At 40.7% G+C, this 14,157-nt stretch overlaps 1 protein-coding gene across 2 annotated transcripts in view; it reads left to right on the top strand.

The window, feature by feature from the left end:
- WNT7B (wingless-type MMTV integration site family, member 7B) overlaps window positions 1–11,423 on the top strand; it is a 94,794-nt gene extending 83,371 nt beyond the window's left edge. For both annotated transcript variants that reach the window (XM_010575287.1, XM_010575286.1), the window contains exon 4: window positions 10,702–11,423. In XM_010575287.1, coding sequence (XP_010573589.1) covers window positions 10,702–11,181 — 480 coding nt within the window. In that variant the 3' untranslated portion in view covers window positions 11,182–11,423. The remainder of the gene's footprint in view (window positions 1–10,701) is intronic.
- Window positions 11,424–14,157: the final 2,734 nt, after the last annotated feature.

Here is a 14,157-nt window from a genome sequence, read left to right as displayed (position 1 = left end):
AACGGCTGCATAAGTGTCACTTTGGAAGAAGAAAGTTTCATGTCTACAACCATGACTGAGTAGCTTGCAATGCAAACAATAAACATCGTGGAGCTACACCGATTTATGTCCATTGAATAACAATCCTCATAGCTCTCAAAGCTTGCCCTTTGAAAAGTATAACAAGTCTTTCTACATAATATATACATACCTCAGGAGAGATTTTACTATACCCTTCAAAGTGTTTTCCCCCAGGTAAAAAAATGCTGCTTCTACCCTCCAGTGTTGTAGGAGATGCCCCGGAAGTTAGACTGAAATTTTCTCCTCTAAAACAGTGTGTGCTTTCAGTCCTACACCGAGCACTAGCTGCTGAGGTGGGCAGAGGTGGTTGAACTGGTGGTGACAGAAGCAGTACAATTATCTTACTGCCTGTATTTTGCTTATTAACACTCAGTCCATGCAGCAAAACCTCCCGGGGATTGCAGTTGGCTGTGCACTGAAACTGAAGGTGGTGTATGGGCAGTTATCCATTGGGAAGAAAGTCTATATAAATTCAATGTGGTGAAAGAGACCAGTTATGGGGCATAATCTCAAGTGTAGAGACAGGATCAATACTCGAATGATCGTTGATGCTGAGGTCTCCAGATGTGAAGGAGACAGCTGACTGAAGAGCCAGACAGAAAAGCATACTTAAGAGGGGCACAATCCTTTTTCCAAAAACTTGCAGCCACGGGTGTAAGAGCACCTCATAGTGCTGTATGACTATGGAAGACCAGCAGCTTGGAAGACCGGCTCCAGGTCTGATCACTTCTCGTAGCCTGGGCGTTTCACCTTGGTGTCACACGTTGTGTTTGGATGCAAAAGAACATGGTAGCCACGCGTTAAACTTGCAAGGGAGCATTTATTACTGCTGGCTGCATTATCATCCCTGCTTAAACTGGCAACCCTGTGGTGGGCACTGTGCCACCCCCCCCAGATGCTGATGCATGTCCTCTTTTGAACATGTTACAGTCTAGATGCGCAAGAGGGATAAAAGAGCAAAAGCGGGTGCACAGATGAAGAACAGTGAAGTCCCTTGCCCAAGGACAGAAGGCGGCTCAGTATCTGAGCCAGACACTGATTCCAGGTCCCCCAATTCTAAATATATCCCAGTAACCACTAGACCACATTGCTGATTCTTATTAAGCAAATTATATTTTTACTCTTCATCAGAATTTCATAAGCAGGGGGACATAAGCAAACCAAAGAAGTGTGTGTTTTTACAGATATTTCTGGTAGCAGCATTCATGCAAATGCATTTCTTCTAACCTTTCTAAAAACTTAATTTTTTGCAAATGTTCTTGCAAAAACAAATGATAACACTCACTGTAACGTTTCTGAGATGGGAATAAAAAGGCTTGTAAATACTGACCATATAGGTTTTTTTTCCCCCAAATACCCTTTTTATAAATAGCATTTTGGAATTTACCCACTTTTTGTTGTTGGCATTTTTCAGTAGTTATTTATACCCATATATATTCATTGTAATGATTAATGCATTGTATTGCTTTCAAAAGCTAAGCATGACTGAAAGGATTTGGTGTAGCTTTTTGTTTTTGTTTTTAAGTAGAATCCATCAAATCCTGAGGAATGTGCTCATATAAAAGATGGTTTGGGGGTGATGTTTAGAAATAATGTTGGTGTTATGACATACATTCCCATGAAATGAATATGCAAAGTTGTACAGTATATAATACTTAGTGATTTTGGTTCATCTGAGATCATCTGCTATTTGTATAAATTAGACATTCTGAATTCGAGACTGACTGAAACTTAAGGTTAGAACAAAACTCTGGAAACTAGGATATGTTTTCTTTGTTTCTGGCTTGGACTTTTACAAAAGCAGCCACAGAGTTTTGGACAATTTCAACATGAAATCACAAGTCCCTCCTGAGAATCCAGGCAAACTTGACGTCTGGCCTACATTCACCTGAAATTTGGCAGTTTTGGGGGTCCTGGGTAAACCTGGATTGGATTGTGAGCCTGACACAAAATCTGAAACTAGGAGATTTTACTTACATGTGGACGTCATTCTGACATACTCCACATGGTCCTTATTCACACTCAAGTCAGAAATAACTGCATTTATGTCTGGACAGTTGCTGAAGCACAACACTCAACCTCCATCTTCCTTCTTTTCCCTTCCAAAAATCTCACAACACAACTGGGAAAAGCTCGTATCTCTCTGAGTAAGACTCTGTCAGTACCAACCTGCTGATCTGCATGCGACGTCTTAAAATTTGGAAACAGTTTGGAGCCAAGCTTCTGGTTCATGATTGCTATTATTAAGGACCAAAGTAAGGATATATTTTCCTTGTTATGAATAGGAATAAAAGGTAAGAAGGAGACCACAGGCAACTCAGATTATTTTTTTACTTCTTTGTTGCTTCAGAAGTTCTCAAATAATCTTTTCAACCTTAGGGTGAGAATGCTAAGATAGTAAAGGAAATATATGCTTTTGTAGCTTCCTACAGAGATTTCACAGGACTATCACTATCTAAAACCCCCCACATTTACATCTGTAATGGTAAGGCTCACAGTTCTTATTCGGTTATACCGAACTGGCTTTTTGAATTAGGTAAGAACAACAATATTTAGCCAATAAATCTGCTATCTTCATTTTAGTCTTCTCTTTAAATCCCAGAGCCTCCTAAGAGAGAAACATGAGGAAAAAAGGATGCAAAGAGCTCCCAACCCCACCTATGGTTATTTTCAACTTGCTCTGAAGTCAGTGGAAGGCCCCTGATGACCTCACTAGACTTCTACCAGGTGGCCAGAAGCTCGTTGCTAGGATCATTATCCAGGACTCTGACCGCCAGTTTTGCCCCAGAGCAATTATTTGATGCTCTCTTATACTATCGCTTGGCCTTTTTCATGTGCTGGGGCAGGAGTCTTGCCTGTCCTCAACCTCTCCCAGCACTTGTCCCAGACACGCCTGGGAGTCAGAGGCGTTTGTAACTACAGTTAGACTATAGTGTTCTGCTCTCATAGGGGTGTTCGCAAAGGGTGGCCCACTGGTATTTCACTGTTCTTAAAAATAGAGTCCTGAGGAATTTCTCTTTGAGGAAAAAACAGCACGCTGTAGAAATAATTGCACAAACTTTGCAAACAAAATTTTGAGGGGGGCAGATAGTTCTGGGGGCTCTTTAACTTGAGTCTGGGGCTGAGATGTTCAGCCCAACACTCTGATAAAGTACCTCCTTGGAAAAAAAGATGATATTTAGGCTTTTCAGGGAATTTCTGATAACTGTGGAAAGAATGAATCTCCTAATTGCCTTGTGTTGCATCCCCTAATGGCTCTGCATTGCATTTCTAAGATTTGTTTCAGCTAACAGCAAGTTTGTGAAGTTTCTAATAAATTTGTAATGAATAGCACCAGTGACAAAATAATAAACTTGCCATCGGTGCCATTTGGAAGAAATAAATGCTTAGTGATTCCTGGTGACATGAGATGCTACTGATGGAAGATTTATGCTTTGTGGCAGAACAGCGCCGTGCTGTGTAAAAGAGCGAAGTAGCTAACTTCACCATCAGTTTTTAAATGGCCACTATGATCCAGGATGGAAAGTACAAGTGTGGTAAATGAAAACAAGCTCCCAAAGGAAGACTAGTGTCAGTCTAAAGCAAATGTTACTGAAAGAATGGCTTGTTGCAAATCTGAATGATTACAGAGAGATCTGTAGGCAAAACTTTTAGAGTAATGAAAAAATTAAATATTAACAAAACCAAGTAAGCTTTGATGCTATTTTATGAGACAGCTTTCTACCATGTATTTTTAGAAACAAGTGTCTTTATTCTCGGATAAATGAACTTAGAAAGAGTAACATCTGGGAACGCACGCCATTAATCTTAACTTTTTGTTGAAAGCTTCAAAACAATGACCATCTCTCATGGGGAATCTCAATTATAAAAATGGGGGGTTTTGTTTGTTTGTTTTTAAGGGGGGGGAGCTAAAAGAACAAGCTGACAAATTGGTAGCAGATCACAGCTGTTACCAAAAAGAAGAAAAGAAATGTTTCTAACAGTTTATCAATCAATTAGGCTCTTACGATAGACAATGACTGTGGTTATGCGGAGAAAAAGCTGGCCTATTCTTTCTGTTCCAGAAACACACCCATCACACTGACTGCCAGCAACTCAGCCTGGTACCATCCCAATATTTATTTTTTTGTAATGTCGATGGGTTTTTCTTGTTGTTTTTTTGGAATGCCTGGAAGATGACAACATCTTATTTTACATTTGAAACAATAAGAGTGTGGGGACAAAAAAAAAAAACCAACAAAAAATTCAGACTCTCTTCGGAAGAGATTATTCAATTACTTGGGACAACATTTCCATCTAAGCCATGGCTCGTTCTCACAGTTCCTGGCGCCACAGGACTGTGGTACTGGGAAGGGGGTTTTTGCTGACATGCTTTGGCTGTAGAACAGCTAATGAGGTGATGTGTTGGTCACCATTCATTATATATATACATACACACATACACGCATATATATATATGTAGAGTGTGTGCACATGTGTGTGTACATAATTATGGAAATTTATACATATTTATATGTGTTGTCTGTGCATAAAATATGTATGGAAGTGTTAGCTCCCTTCACCTCACATGAAACATTTAAATTAATAAGCTCACTTCTGCAAGATGCACAGCACGCCCTCATACGTTGCAGACTGCTCTCACTGTCGCCTAACAGACAAAGATTAGAAGCAATGCCCAGGAAAAGACTCTGGATGAAATGCTCTGAAGTCACAGTGCAGGCTGAATCCCAGTTTCAAAAGTGAAAGCCAACTAATTTTATGCTGTTATAAGCCCAAAATATTCTTAAAACTGACTTTGTTTCCTAAGTAATTTCAGTGATTTGAAGAATATGATTTTCCAGGTTTTACAGCCTTCGGTCCCTCATTTGCTGAAAGTTTCTTTCTCTAAGAGACACAAACTATTTGACTGCACATCCCTTGTGAGAACACTGATGAAAGAAAAGCTTTCGATAGTTGTGCTTCATGGCATACTTTCCACTTTCCCACTTAAATTGATTTGCAGACAGATACAAATCCAATTTCAAAAAGTTTGGTGTTACAGCTTGGGTGGGTTAGATGGATAACTAATGCTTATCCATATGTCCTGAATATGCAAGCTTTGGCTCAAAATCTCATGAGGATAGTTCTCCTGCTTCCAGTTGGGCTGGATTTACTAGCCTATTTTTTTTCTTCCAGAAACACACCCTTAACATTGACTGCCAGAAGCTACATCTGGTACTATCCGACTTTTTGAACATTTTGCTTTAAAATTAGAGGGGGGGAATAGCCAAACATTTTAGGACTTGCTAAATGGTTTTATTCTAGAAATGCGCATGCCCATGCATACCATGTAATGTATGCAAGAAAGATATTATCTAGTAAAATATTACAGCACCCCCTCAAACCTGACATCTCTATACTGCCTGGCAGAATAAAAATAGCAATGAAATATTTTTAACCCTTTAAGATGATATTTAAAATTTTACCTTCAAGCTTTACGGCAAAGTCCATAGAAAAGAGAGTGAAATACTGCAATCACACTTGGTTTGGGGATGATTTGAAGTGTGCTTCTCAAGATTTTTGCTTTTTGCAACATTTCACTGTAAAAATAAAATTCAGAAAGTTGTAACCAATTGCAGCAGTTTATTGCTCAAACTTAGCAGCTATTTTCTCTTCTAGAAGGTAGGGAAGAGGCACGGATGGGTTAGGCTCTATAGCTCATCCTCATAATAGTAGGGACTTTCATCTGATGGGCAGCAGGTCCCCAAATCTCAGGCTTATTTTCCTGCTAGCCAAGAGGAGAACTAGGGTGAAGGGAGCAGTGGGCCGCCTTAAGGTTTTTTTAATGCATTCTGTGGGGATACTATGGGAGAGGGTGCTTTACCTAGGGAGGAGGAGGTGAAGGGGTGTCTCTTGGCACCTTAGACGGTCCCTAGCCCTGCTAAGACCTGGCCAGTGCCAGGGAAAAACCATCTCACACTGTGGCTGGATATTGACCCGCTGCAAAGCAGAGGCTTCCTGCTTCCATCGAAATAAACATAAGAAAAATAGGGATGTGACAAGAGAAGTTGTAAGCACGGTAATTCAGTTCCTCATCTCCCATCCAACTGAGTGTAAATACTGTTTTGATGCTCGATGAACAGCCTCCCAGAGGAGCAGAAAGAAAAGTACGCAGCTGAAGCATCTGTATTCCCTCCTGCTGGCTCCACGTCTTCTCTTTGCAGGGCTGGGCACAACCTGAGGAGACATGGCATGAACTGCTCAATTTTGGGCTCTGTGATCTGCTATTAATGAAGAATATTTTCCGGACATTTGTATTAGAGGAGTAGCATTACACCATACTAATGCTAGTTACACTCCTGGCTATCCGAGTTAATAAACCAAACCCAAACAAACCTAACTTTGTTTCCCAGAGGGGTCCACGAGATCAGCATTTTGTCAGCAGTTGGTGGACCCCCGGCTGCACTGAGACTAGGGTTACCCAGTGCCCACACACCATCGGCAAGCCATCGGCTCTTGCGGCTGCAGCCGCACGAGTATCAAAGGGGTGGTGACATGTTGCGACTGGGATCCATCTCTTTTGGTACTGTTATTACCCCAAACAAAAGTTGATCACTTGCATATTTGATGGGGGAAAACTCCTAAAGTCTTCTATTTCTTTTTGATACTGCAGTCAAAAAGTAATATGGATTTTGTTACATTCAACATCTGGTCCAAAAATGTGCATTTCCACTAAGGAAAACACAAACCAGAAAAGGCAAGCCAAAACAAACACACAAAATGTTACTATTGTTTTTACATATTTTATCCAGATAGGATTTTTAATATGTACCGAAACTGTATCTGATGTTATGCAGTTGGGTCTAGATATGGAACTTGAAAAAATGAATTTCTTTTCATGCGTATCATTTTGTTTTATTTCAGTCTTTGCAAATCTTTTTCTACTTAACTGGCAGCGGACAATCCTCAAATTGCATTTTCAGTGTATGATTTATATAGGTATAAAAAATATGTGGGATAAGAAAGCTTTAACATTTTATTTCACAATTCATTTAACAAAGTAGCAGTAGTTAGAAAATTTTACTTGGCAAGATCATATTGGGGTGGGAGTGGGCCTGTATGTGGAAAAGGGACCTAAGGAATGTTCCTACGATTAGTCTGAGGCAGCACAGTCCAACGATGGGAATTTGCTCTGGGAGGTAGATCTTGCTGTAAACCATTCAAGATTAGATACGAGGCACTGACATGACAAATGAAATGGCTGAGAGAGTGGGTCGTACAAGCTAATGATTTTCAATCTTTAATCAGGCACCTAGCTTGGCATAGTGTATTAGATTTGAGTAAATAAGTACCTCTAAGGCTCAGGGTCAAAGCTTTGATGGTAAGTTTGCTGAGGAAAATTGAGCTGGAGGGACAATTAGGAAGAAAAACGTTAGTCGCTCTTCATGCACAGCATTGAGCAAACAGGGTCAAATCCTGCCCCCTTTGCCAGGTCCAGTGGCACCTTGCTGGCAAGTGGGAAGCTGCTCGAGGTACCAAGCAGACAGACGTACCTCTGGGAAAGCTGGAGCGTGCTGGCTTGTCAGCAAAGAGGAACGCTCTGCAGCATCTGGGTGGAAAGAGGGAAAAAAATGTTGCTTAGAATCTGCTTAGTTTGGACCTTGTATTCCCTGACCTCCAAGTTTTTGGGCACAATTTTGTACCCACAGCTGACTGTGGGCACACAAATTATAGCATTCAGGAATTTAACTACCTGATGATTGGGCCTGTGCTCAGTGTTGTAACCCCAAGCATTCCACATTCATGAGAGAAGCCTCCAAAGAAATAAAAAAACCTGTGAGATTGGCTTCAGGATCATGAATTAATACTTTCTGAAACTTCTGCTTTTTTGAGCCTGCATGGCTTGCATTTGCAAGTTCTTCCACCATCATAAACAGTGGGAACCTTTGAAAAAATACAGCAGTGAAATCAGATTTCTGTACAGCAAAATGTCTCACAAAACTGGACCTTCAGAAAGACAACAACAACAAAAGAAATCAAGACTTAGGATAAAGTTGCTGGAGATCATACTACAGAGGGTGCCAGGCAGCGCTGTAGAGAAATGGCAGCATCTCAACCAAATACACACATGCAGGCAAACATATATATACACACACACATCCATATATAAATAGACAAAGATATCACCTAGAAGACCAAAATGGGTGATATCTTTGTCTTTCAGGAACAATGACACTTTCTCTTGGAACAGGGAAGCACATCAATGACAGAGATGGAGGCTCCTTGGAGCAGTGTCCAAAGTGTTGAGCCCACACAAGAGTAAGGGGCCTCACAAGCTTCACCTCCTCCCACTCTTTGAGCAAGTTACTGACTTGGCCTTGTCAACCAAAACCCAGACAACAGGAACACGCGCAGAACATGACAAAACGTGTACTCTTCACCAAGATTTACTACTTAGGGAGAAGAGGAGCATGAATCCGGTGTGGCAGATCCATCCCATCGGTAATGCCTGCCTGGAAGTCCTTAGATCTTAGTGCTCTTTGGTGAAGGTGTAGAGAAGGTTGTCTCCATCCACCTTTCGTCATGCATTTTGCTGCAGTTCTTGTGGTTGCAACTGCGTGTTAACTAGCGGTTGAGAAAGCTATAGAAACAGGCTAGTTTCAAAAAACCCATATTTCAGCAATATCAAGCAAAACTTTTAAGAGCTTTTATACATATCTACATGCACACCTAAATACCATTAGATTATTTTAACCCAGATTTGTGGTACAGGATTGGAATCTTGTTTGGGGGTCTTTCAAAAATCATGTCCTGCTGCACAGGCACAAAGTAGAGTCAGAGGAGACCCCAGAAAGACTCTGGAGTATTTCATAAGGCATTCCTCTGCTCCCTGCCACTGAAATGCTGCTGCTGCAGCAGGAGGTGACAGGTTTTCTCTTTTTTCCATAGGGAAGACGGGAAGGTGATGCAGTTTGGCAGTGACCTTTCCAGTGTCCACAAAAAGCAGCTCATCACAGCCTCGCTGATTTTCTTTTTCAGAGTAGTTGCAGCTATAGGAACTTCTTGCATAACCCAGTAAACCTTCCGGGAAATCACCTTTTGTGCCTCTTATAGGCTAATTTGACCTTGACTTGGGAAAAGCCTGTGGTTCCAGAAGGTCTAAGGTATTTTTGAATAGGATGCTCAGCTATCTTGTACTTGCTGCTGTATGTTGGCAAGGGAGAATCAAAACCAAATATTCTCTTTAATATTGAAACCCCAGAAATTTGGGAAAAAAACAAACCATACAATTTAAGTGAAACTCGAACAACTCAGGAGGGTGCCCTCTATTTGCAGGGATAACCAGATCTGTACAGCTTTTATTTTAAGGCCAGTTTCTTAAGCAGTAAGCATTTTTTACTTCCCTTCTACTTCATTATGCCATTGTACTCAGATTTCGGCCCTTTTATCCTTTGCCCATTTCAGTCATGTTCTGGGATCTGCAACGAAACCACTACAGGAGATGGTCTGCAGCATCAGTAATGCTTTAAGACAAGCTCAGTAGCTCATATTTCTTTGTTAGCATCCCATTGCAAAGGGGAAAGATCAGTTTGCTTTGTTCTTAGGCCTTGATTTTCATAAGCTAATGATGACTGTGGGTGTAATTGTGGTCAGGCTTAAGTGGTAGCGCGAGGGCAGAAAAACAGAGAGGCGCTTCCGTGAGGCTGGTCTCCTCTCTGCCGCGCACACGGAGCGGGAGGGCATCTGCTCGCCTTCCCCCGGGCACACGTCCATGCCCGGGGAAGGAGGGATGTGCCAGCCCTCCTTGTGGAAGCCCCAGAGCCTTCCAGTTTGAGCCCCTTCTAGGGACCATCTGATGCCTGATTAACCTCCTCTAGATTCACCTCCTCTAGCAATAGCAAAAAAAAGGGCTCCCATTCCTCTCCGGCTCCCAGCTGAGCAGGACCCTTCAGTGGATTTTATTTCCTCTAACATGGCACAATTGTTGCCCTAGTGCAAAAAACGTATTTGTGGCTGATCACGTTCTTGATAGTTGGGCTAGATGCTGCAAGGAGTGCTGCTTTTAAAGGGGATGGTATGCTCTGTGCGTTGAATAGTTAATAGGTACGCTGGTGTTACCACTGCTGGTATAGGCAAAACTTTTAATTATGCAGTGAACATGAATGATATTCAGCCACACAGTATATATTGTTCTGTGATATTAAAGCTGGTCAAAATTTTTTAAACATTCTTTGAACATTACTTAAAGCAGTTAAGATTAACTATTCTGAATCTTACAACACTTGAAAAAGACATTATTTTTTTTTCTATTTTCAAAATGAAAAAGGTTTGAAAAACTTTTTAAGTCACTGGAGTCCCATGAATTACTTTGGCTCTAAAGACATGTCTTCTGAAATTTAAGTAAATATCCTCCCATATTTGGAGACAGAATGCAAACGTTTTCTAATAAAATGACAAAACACTGCATTTCCGACCAGGCACCATGTAAAACAAAGTGTATTATGAGCATTCTGCTGGGAGGTGAGAAGACTTATAAGCATGCATTTGAAAAATTTCAATCAGCAGTAATGAATATTCATATGAACTAAACATACTGAGGTTTAGGCACGCTTGCAATACCGTTTTCCTGCAGTAACGATATGCAAATGTCTGTACACATAGGTTCTCGAAGAGAGAATGAAATTGGAGTGCAAGTGTCACGGAGTTTCAGGTTCCTGTACAACTAAGACCTGCTGGACCACGCTTCCTAAATTCAGAGAGATTGGATATATTTTGAAAGAGAAATACAATGCTGCAGTGCAAGTGGAGGTGGTACGAGCCAGTAGACTAAGACAGCCGACCTTCCTGAAGATCAAGCAGATTAAGAGTTACCAGAAACCCATGGAAACGGATTTAGTGTACATTGAAAAGTCACCCAACTACTGTGAGGAAGATGCTTCCACAGGGAGCGTCGGTACCCAGGGACGACTCTGCAACCGTACCTCTCCCAACGCGGATGGGTGTGACATGATGTGCTGTGGAAGAGGGTACAACACACACCAGTACACCAAGGTGTGGCAGTGTAATTGCAAATTCCACTGGTGCTGCTTTGTGAAGTGCAACACGTGTAGCGAGCGGACAGAGGTGTTCACCTGCAAATAATGGCATCACGTGCAAATGAACAGAACAAATCACCACGAGTGAAGAAAGTGGAGTACAACAAACGACGACAGCATCATTTTGCACATCTAAACTTCTTTGGGAAAAAAAAACCCAACCAACCAACACCACAACAACCACTCCCTCCCCACTACTTACACTTCTAAGGATGGTGCATTTTGGCTGGCTGGCTGTTGTAACTGCTTTGGAAACAAGGGCAACAGGATTAAGGTGATGTTGACAACCACATGAAACTTTCTCTCTCTCTCTTTTTTTTTTTTTTTTTTTAAACTACAGCCTGGGTGTTGTAGAGTTCTCCTAGTAAGTGTTTTAAGTTATACATATCAGAGAAGCAGCTCCCATGGAATTTAAAAGAAAAAGACACTTTCTTCTAATTTACAACAACAAAACCACCGAGCCCTGTGCAAATAAAGACTTTTTTTAAGGAAATGAAATCTTCACTGACTAGAACACAGCAGTCTTGCTGCAAAAACCTAAATTTCTAAGAAAGCAGGTAGCGAGAAAACAACTGGTAGGGAGACAAAAATCTATGGCGGAAATACTCCACTATCAGTTTGCAAAAAAATAACGTTCACAAAATTACATCAGCTGCCAGTGACACTGGAACTCTTTGAATGAACATTAAAAATAATTATTTATGTTTTTAATAGTATCAAAAAATTCTAAGCACTAACGGGTAGCTATGTCTTAATTCTGTACTAAATGTAAACTTATTGGAACTCTGACTTTATGATTTTTGTATTTGGTTCTCCCTAAGTTCTTCAATGCTACTGATCTGTTGTCACTCCACTATTAGAGAGTTCAATTACTGTAGGCCTTAAGCAATTACCAGAACTGAGCAAAAAGATCATGCAAAACTGTGGTTACAAATGCTTGATAAAGACTTTTCTTGCTTGCCTCCTGAATAAGAATGACTCTTTTTAGACTCAGGCTCGAGGCGTGGAGCACCTGCTCTCCAGCTCCTCGTAGGGAGTTTTAGGACACAAAGACATGCTTCGACAAATATCAAAGGTTTTGCTTGGCCATCAAAGGCACTGGCTGGATCTTCCAAGTATTGCATTTTGCCTTTAACTGTTGAAAGTTAATATTACTGGTAGTTTTAAATAACTTATGCCCAGTATGAACTGAGAAGTTAATAAAAATACGGTAGCTGAGCTCTAGGTTGCTGCAACCTGTGAGCTGTGGTGGCTTCACGAGCATAAGAAAGCTATAATTTGGGTTAGTCTGTGTCGTCATTATTCTAAGGTTGGCAATACCATACTCCCTCATAAATACATGAATGTTAAGAAAGAAGCTGACTTTTTACACCAGCACTCAATTCTAATTCACACACCTTTTCCCTACGAGAGATTTTCAAAAAAATTCTCAGATTATTTTACTACTGTAAAATCTAGTGTTTTTAACACTAAGAGCCAGATATGCCCACTAATAACACAGCACATTTAATCCCATAAATGTTACTTGTAGCAAGGGTCCCTACCTGATTTCTGAAAACTTGGATTAAAAATTTCCTAACGTCTGAGTATCTGCATTTCCAGCTTTTGTTTCATTTTATTACTTTTGTTGAGGGGCTGCCCAGCCATGAGCCCTCCCCATCTGACATGGGAGCACTTGCCACACAACACGGTGCTCTTGGGGCAAGGGGCTGGGGGAGCTACCACTCCCCCAGCTCCCATGCTGGATATGTGAATGAGCCAGGATTACCTCCATAATTTATGGGCCTGTATCATCAAAAGTAACTAATCACTTGGGGACCTTCATTCGAACATTCACGAGGACCTGTCTTTCTGACCCCAAGCACTTACCCTCTGAAAATCAGACCCCTTTGATGAGTCTCCCACGGAGCAATCCAAAACTGAAGAGCTCATTTTTTTCATTGTTGCTGTTGGTTTCTAAATACCAGCCTTGGTGCGAACGGGTGCAACTCCACAGAAGTCAACAGGGGCCCTCCAAAATGCTAGAGTCACCCCACATAACTTAAAGTCCCTTTGATTCATGGGTATTGTTGTTGAATAATAGTGATATACTGTACTTTCACTACATTCTTGACAGGAAGCAAATAAAGCTCCCAAACACAGTAATGCACAGTCTTATGGTACTAGATACTGTAAATATATTAGAATAGTATTTGTTAAGTACAATTGAGGAATCCAATTAAGTTATATTATTGTATATCGTTTAAATGTCTATAGAGTATTTTAAATTATTGTGAACTACACTGCGTTAAAAAAGAAAAAAAAGGTTATATATTATAACACCAACCACTCTGAAAAGTGGACCAAAGTGACACTTTCTCTCTTTTTTTTACATACCCCTATTTCAAATAGCTCTGTCAGCTATTGTAACACCACGGTAACAGTCCTATGATTGGATTCACTGCCTAGAATATAATGTTTCAGAGCATCCTATAAAAGTTTTGCTCGTGTGGGGGTGCAGCATTCAGAAAGGTACTGTATGGCACAAAGCGGGGGCTGACCACGGGAATGCATGGACTTTGAACTATGTCCCAAGGAAAAGCAGTTTTGGTCAGAAAACACCGTTACCACTAATATACTGAAACACACCCCCAAAATGGTGACCTTCTAATGAAGGTGTCTGTGAACAGAAGTGGGTTACACATGACTTTTATTTTAAAAAAAAATGTAGTTTGATGTCAAAGAACTGTGACAATAGAGGTTTGAATGCAACCAGCAACACAATGTGGTTTAACCATACCTTAGCCATGACAAAACTAAAAATACTGTATGTTATTAAAGAATTTAAGAGCAAAGATCAATTTGTTTACTACGTTAATGTTTTATGGCAAGCAGAAAACAAAAGATGAAATGTGTTTCCATTAAAACTTAATTTTTTCCCCTTCTAGTTCCCTTTCTTTTTGTTGGTTATTCATTTAGAAAAAAGAAGGCAACAACGCCTTATGCAAAGGCCATTTGTGTACAGGCTTCTCTGGATGAGAAA

Source organism: Haliaeetus leucocephalus, unplaced genomic scaffold (genome assembly GCF_000737465.1).
Source record: "Haliaeetus leucocephalus isolate CR32 unplaced genomic scaffold, Haliaeetus_leucocephalus-4.0 Scaffold473, whole genome shotgun sequence".
Classification (NCBI taxonomy): domain Eukaryota; kingdom Metazoa; phylum Chordata; class Aves; order Accipitriformes; family Accipitridae; genus Haliaeetus; species Haliaeetus leucocephalus.
The sequence above is the reverse complement of the archived record's forward strand: the minus strand, read 5'-3'. Positions and strand labels throughout refer to the sequence as shown.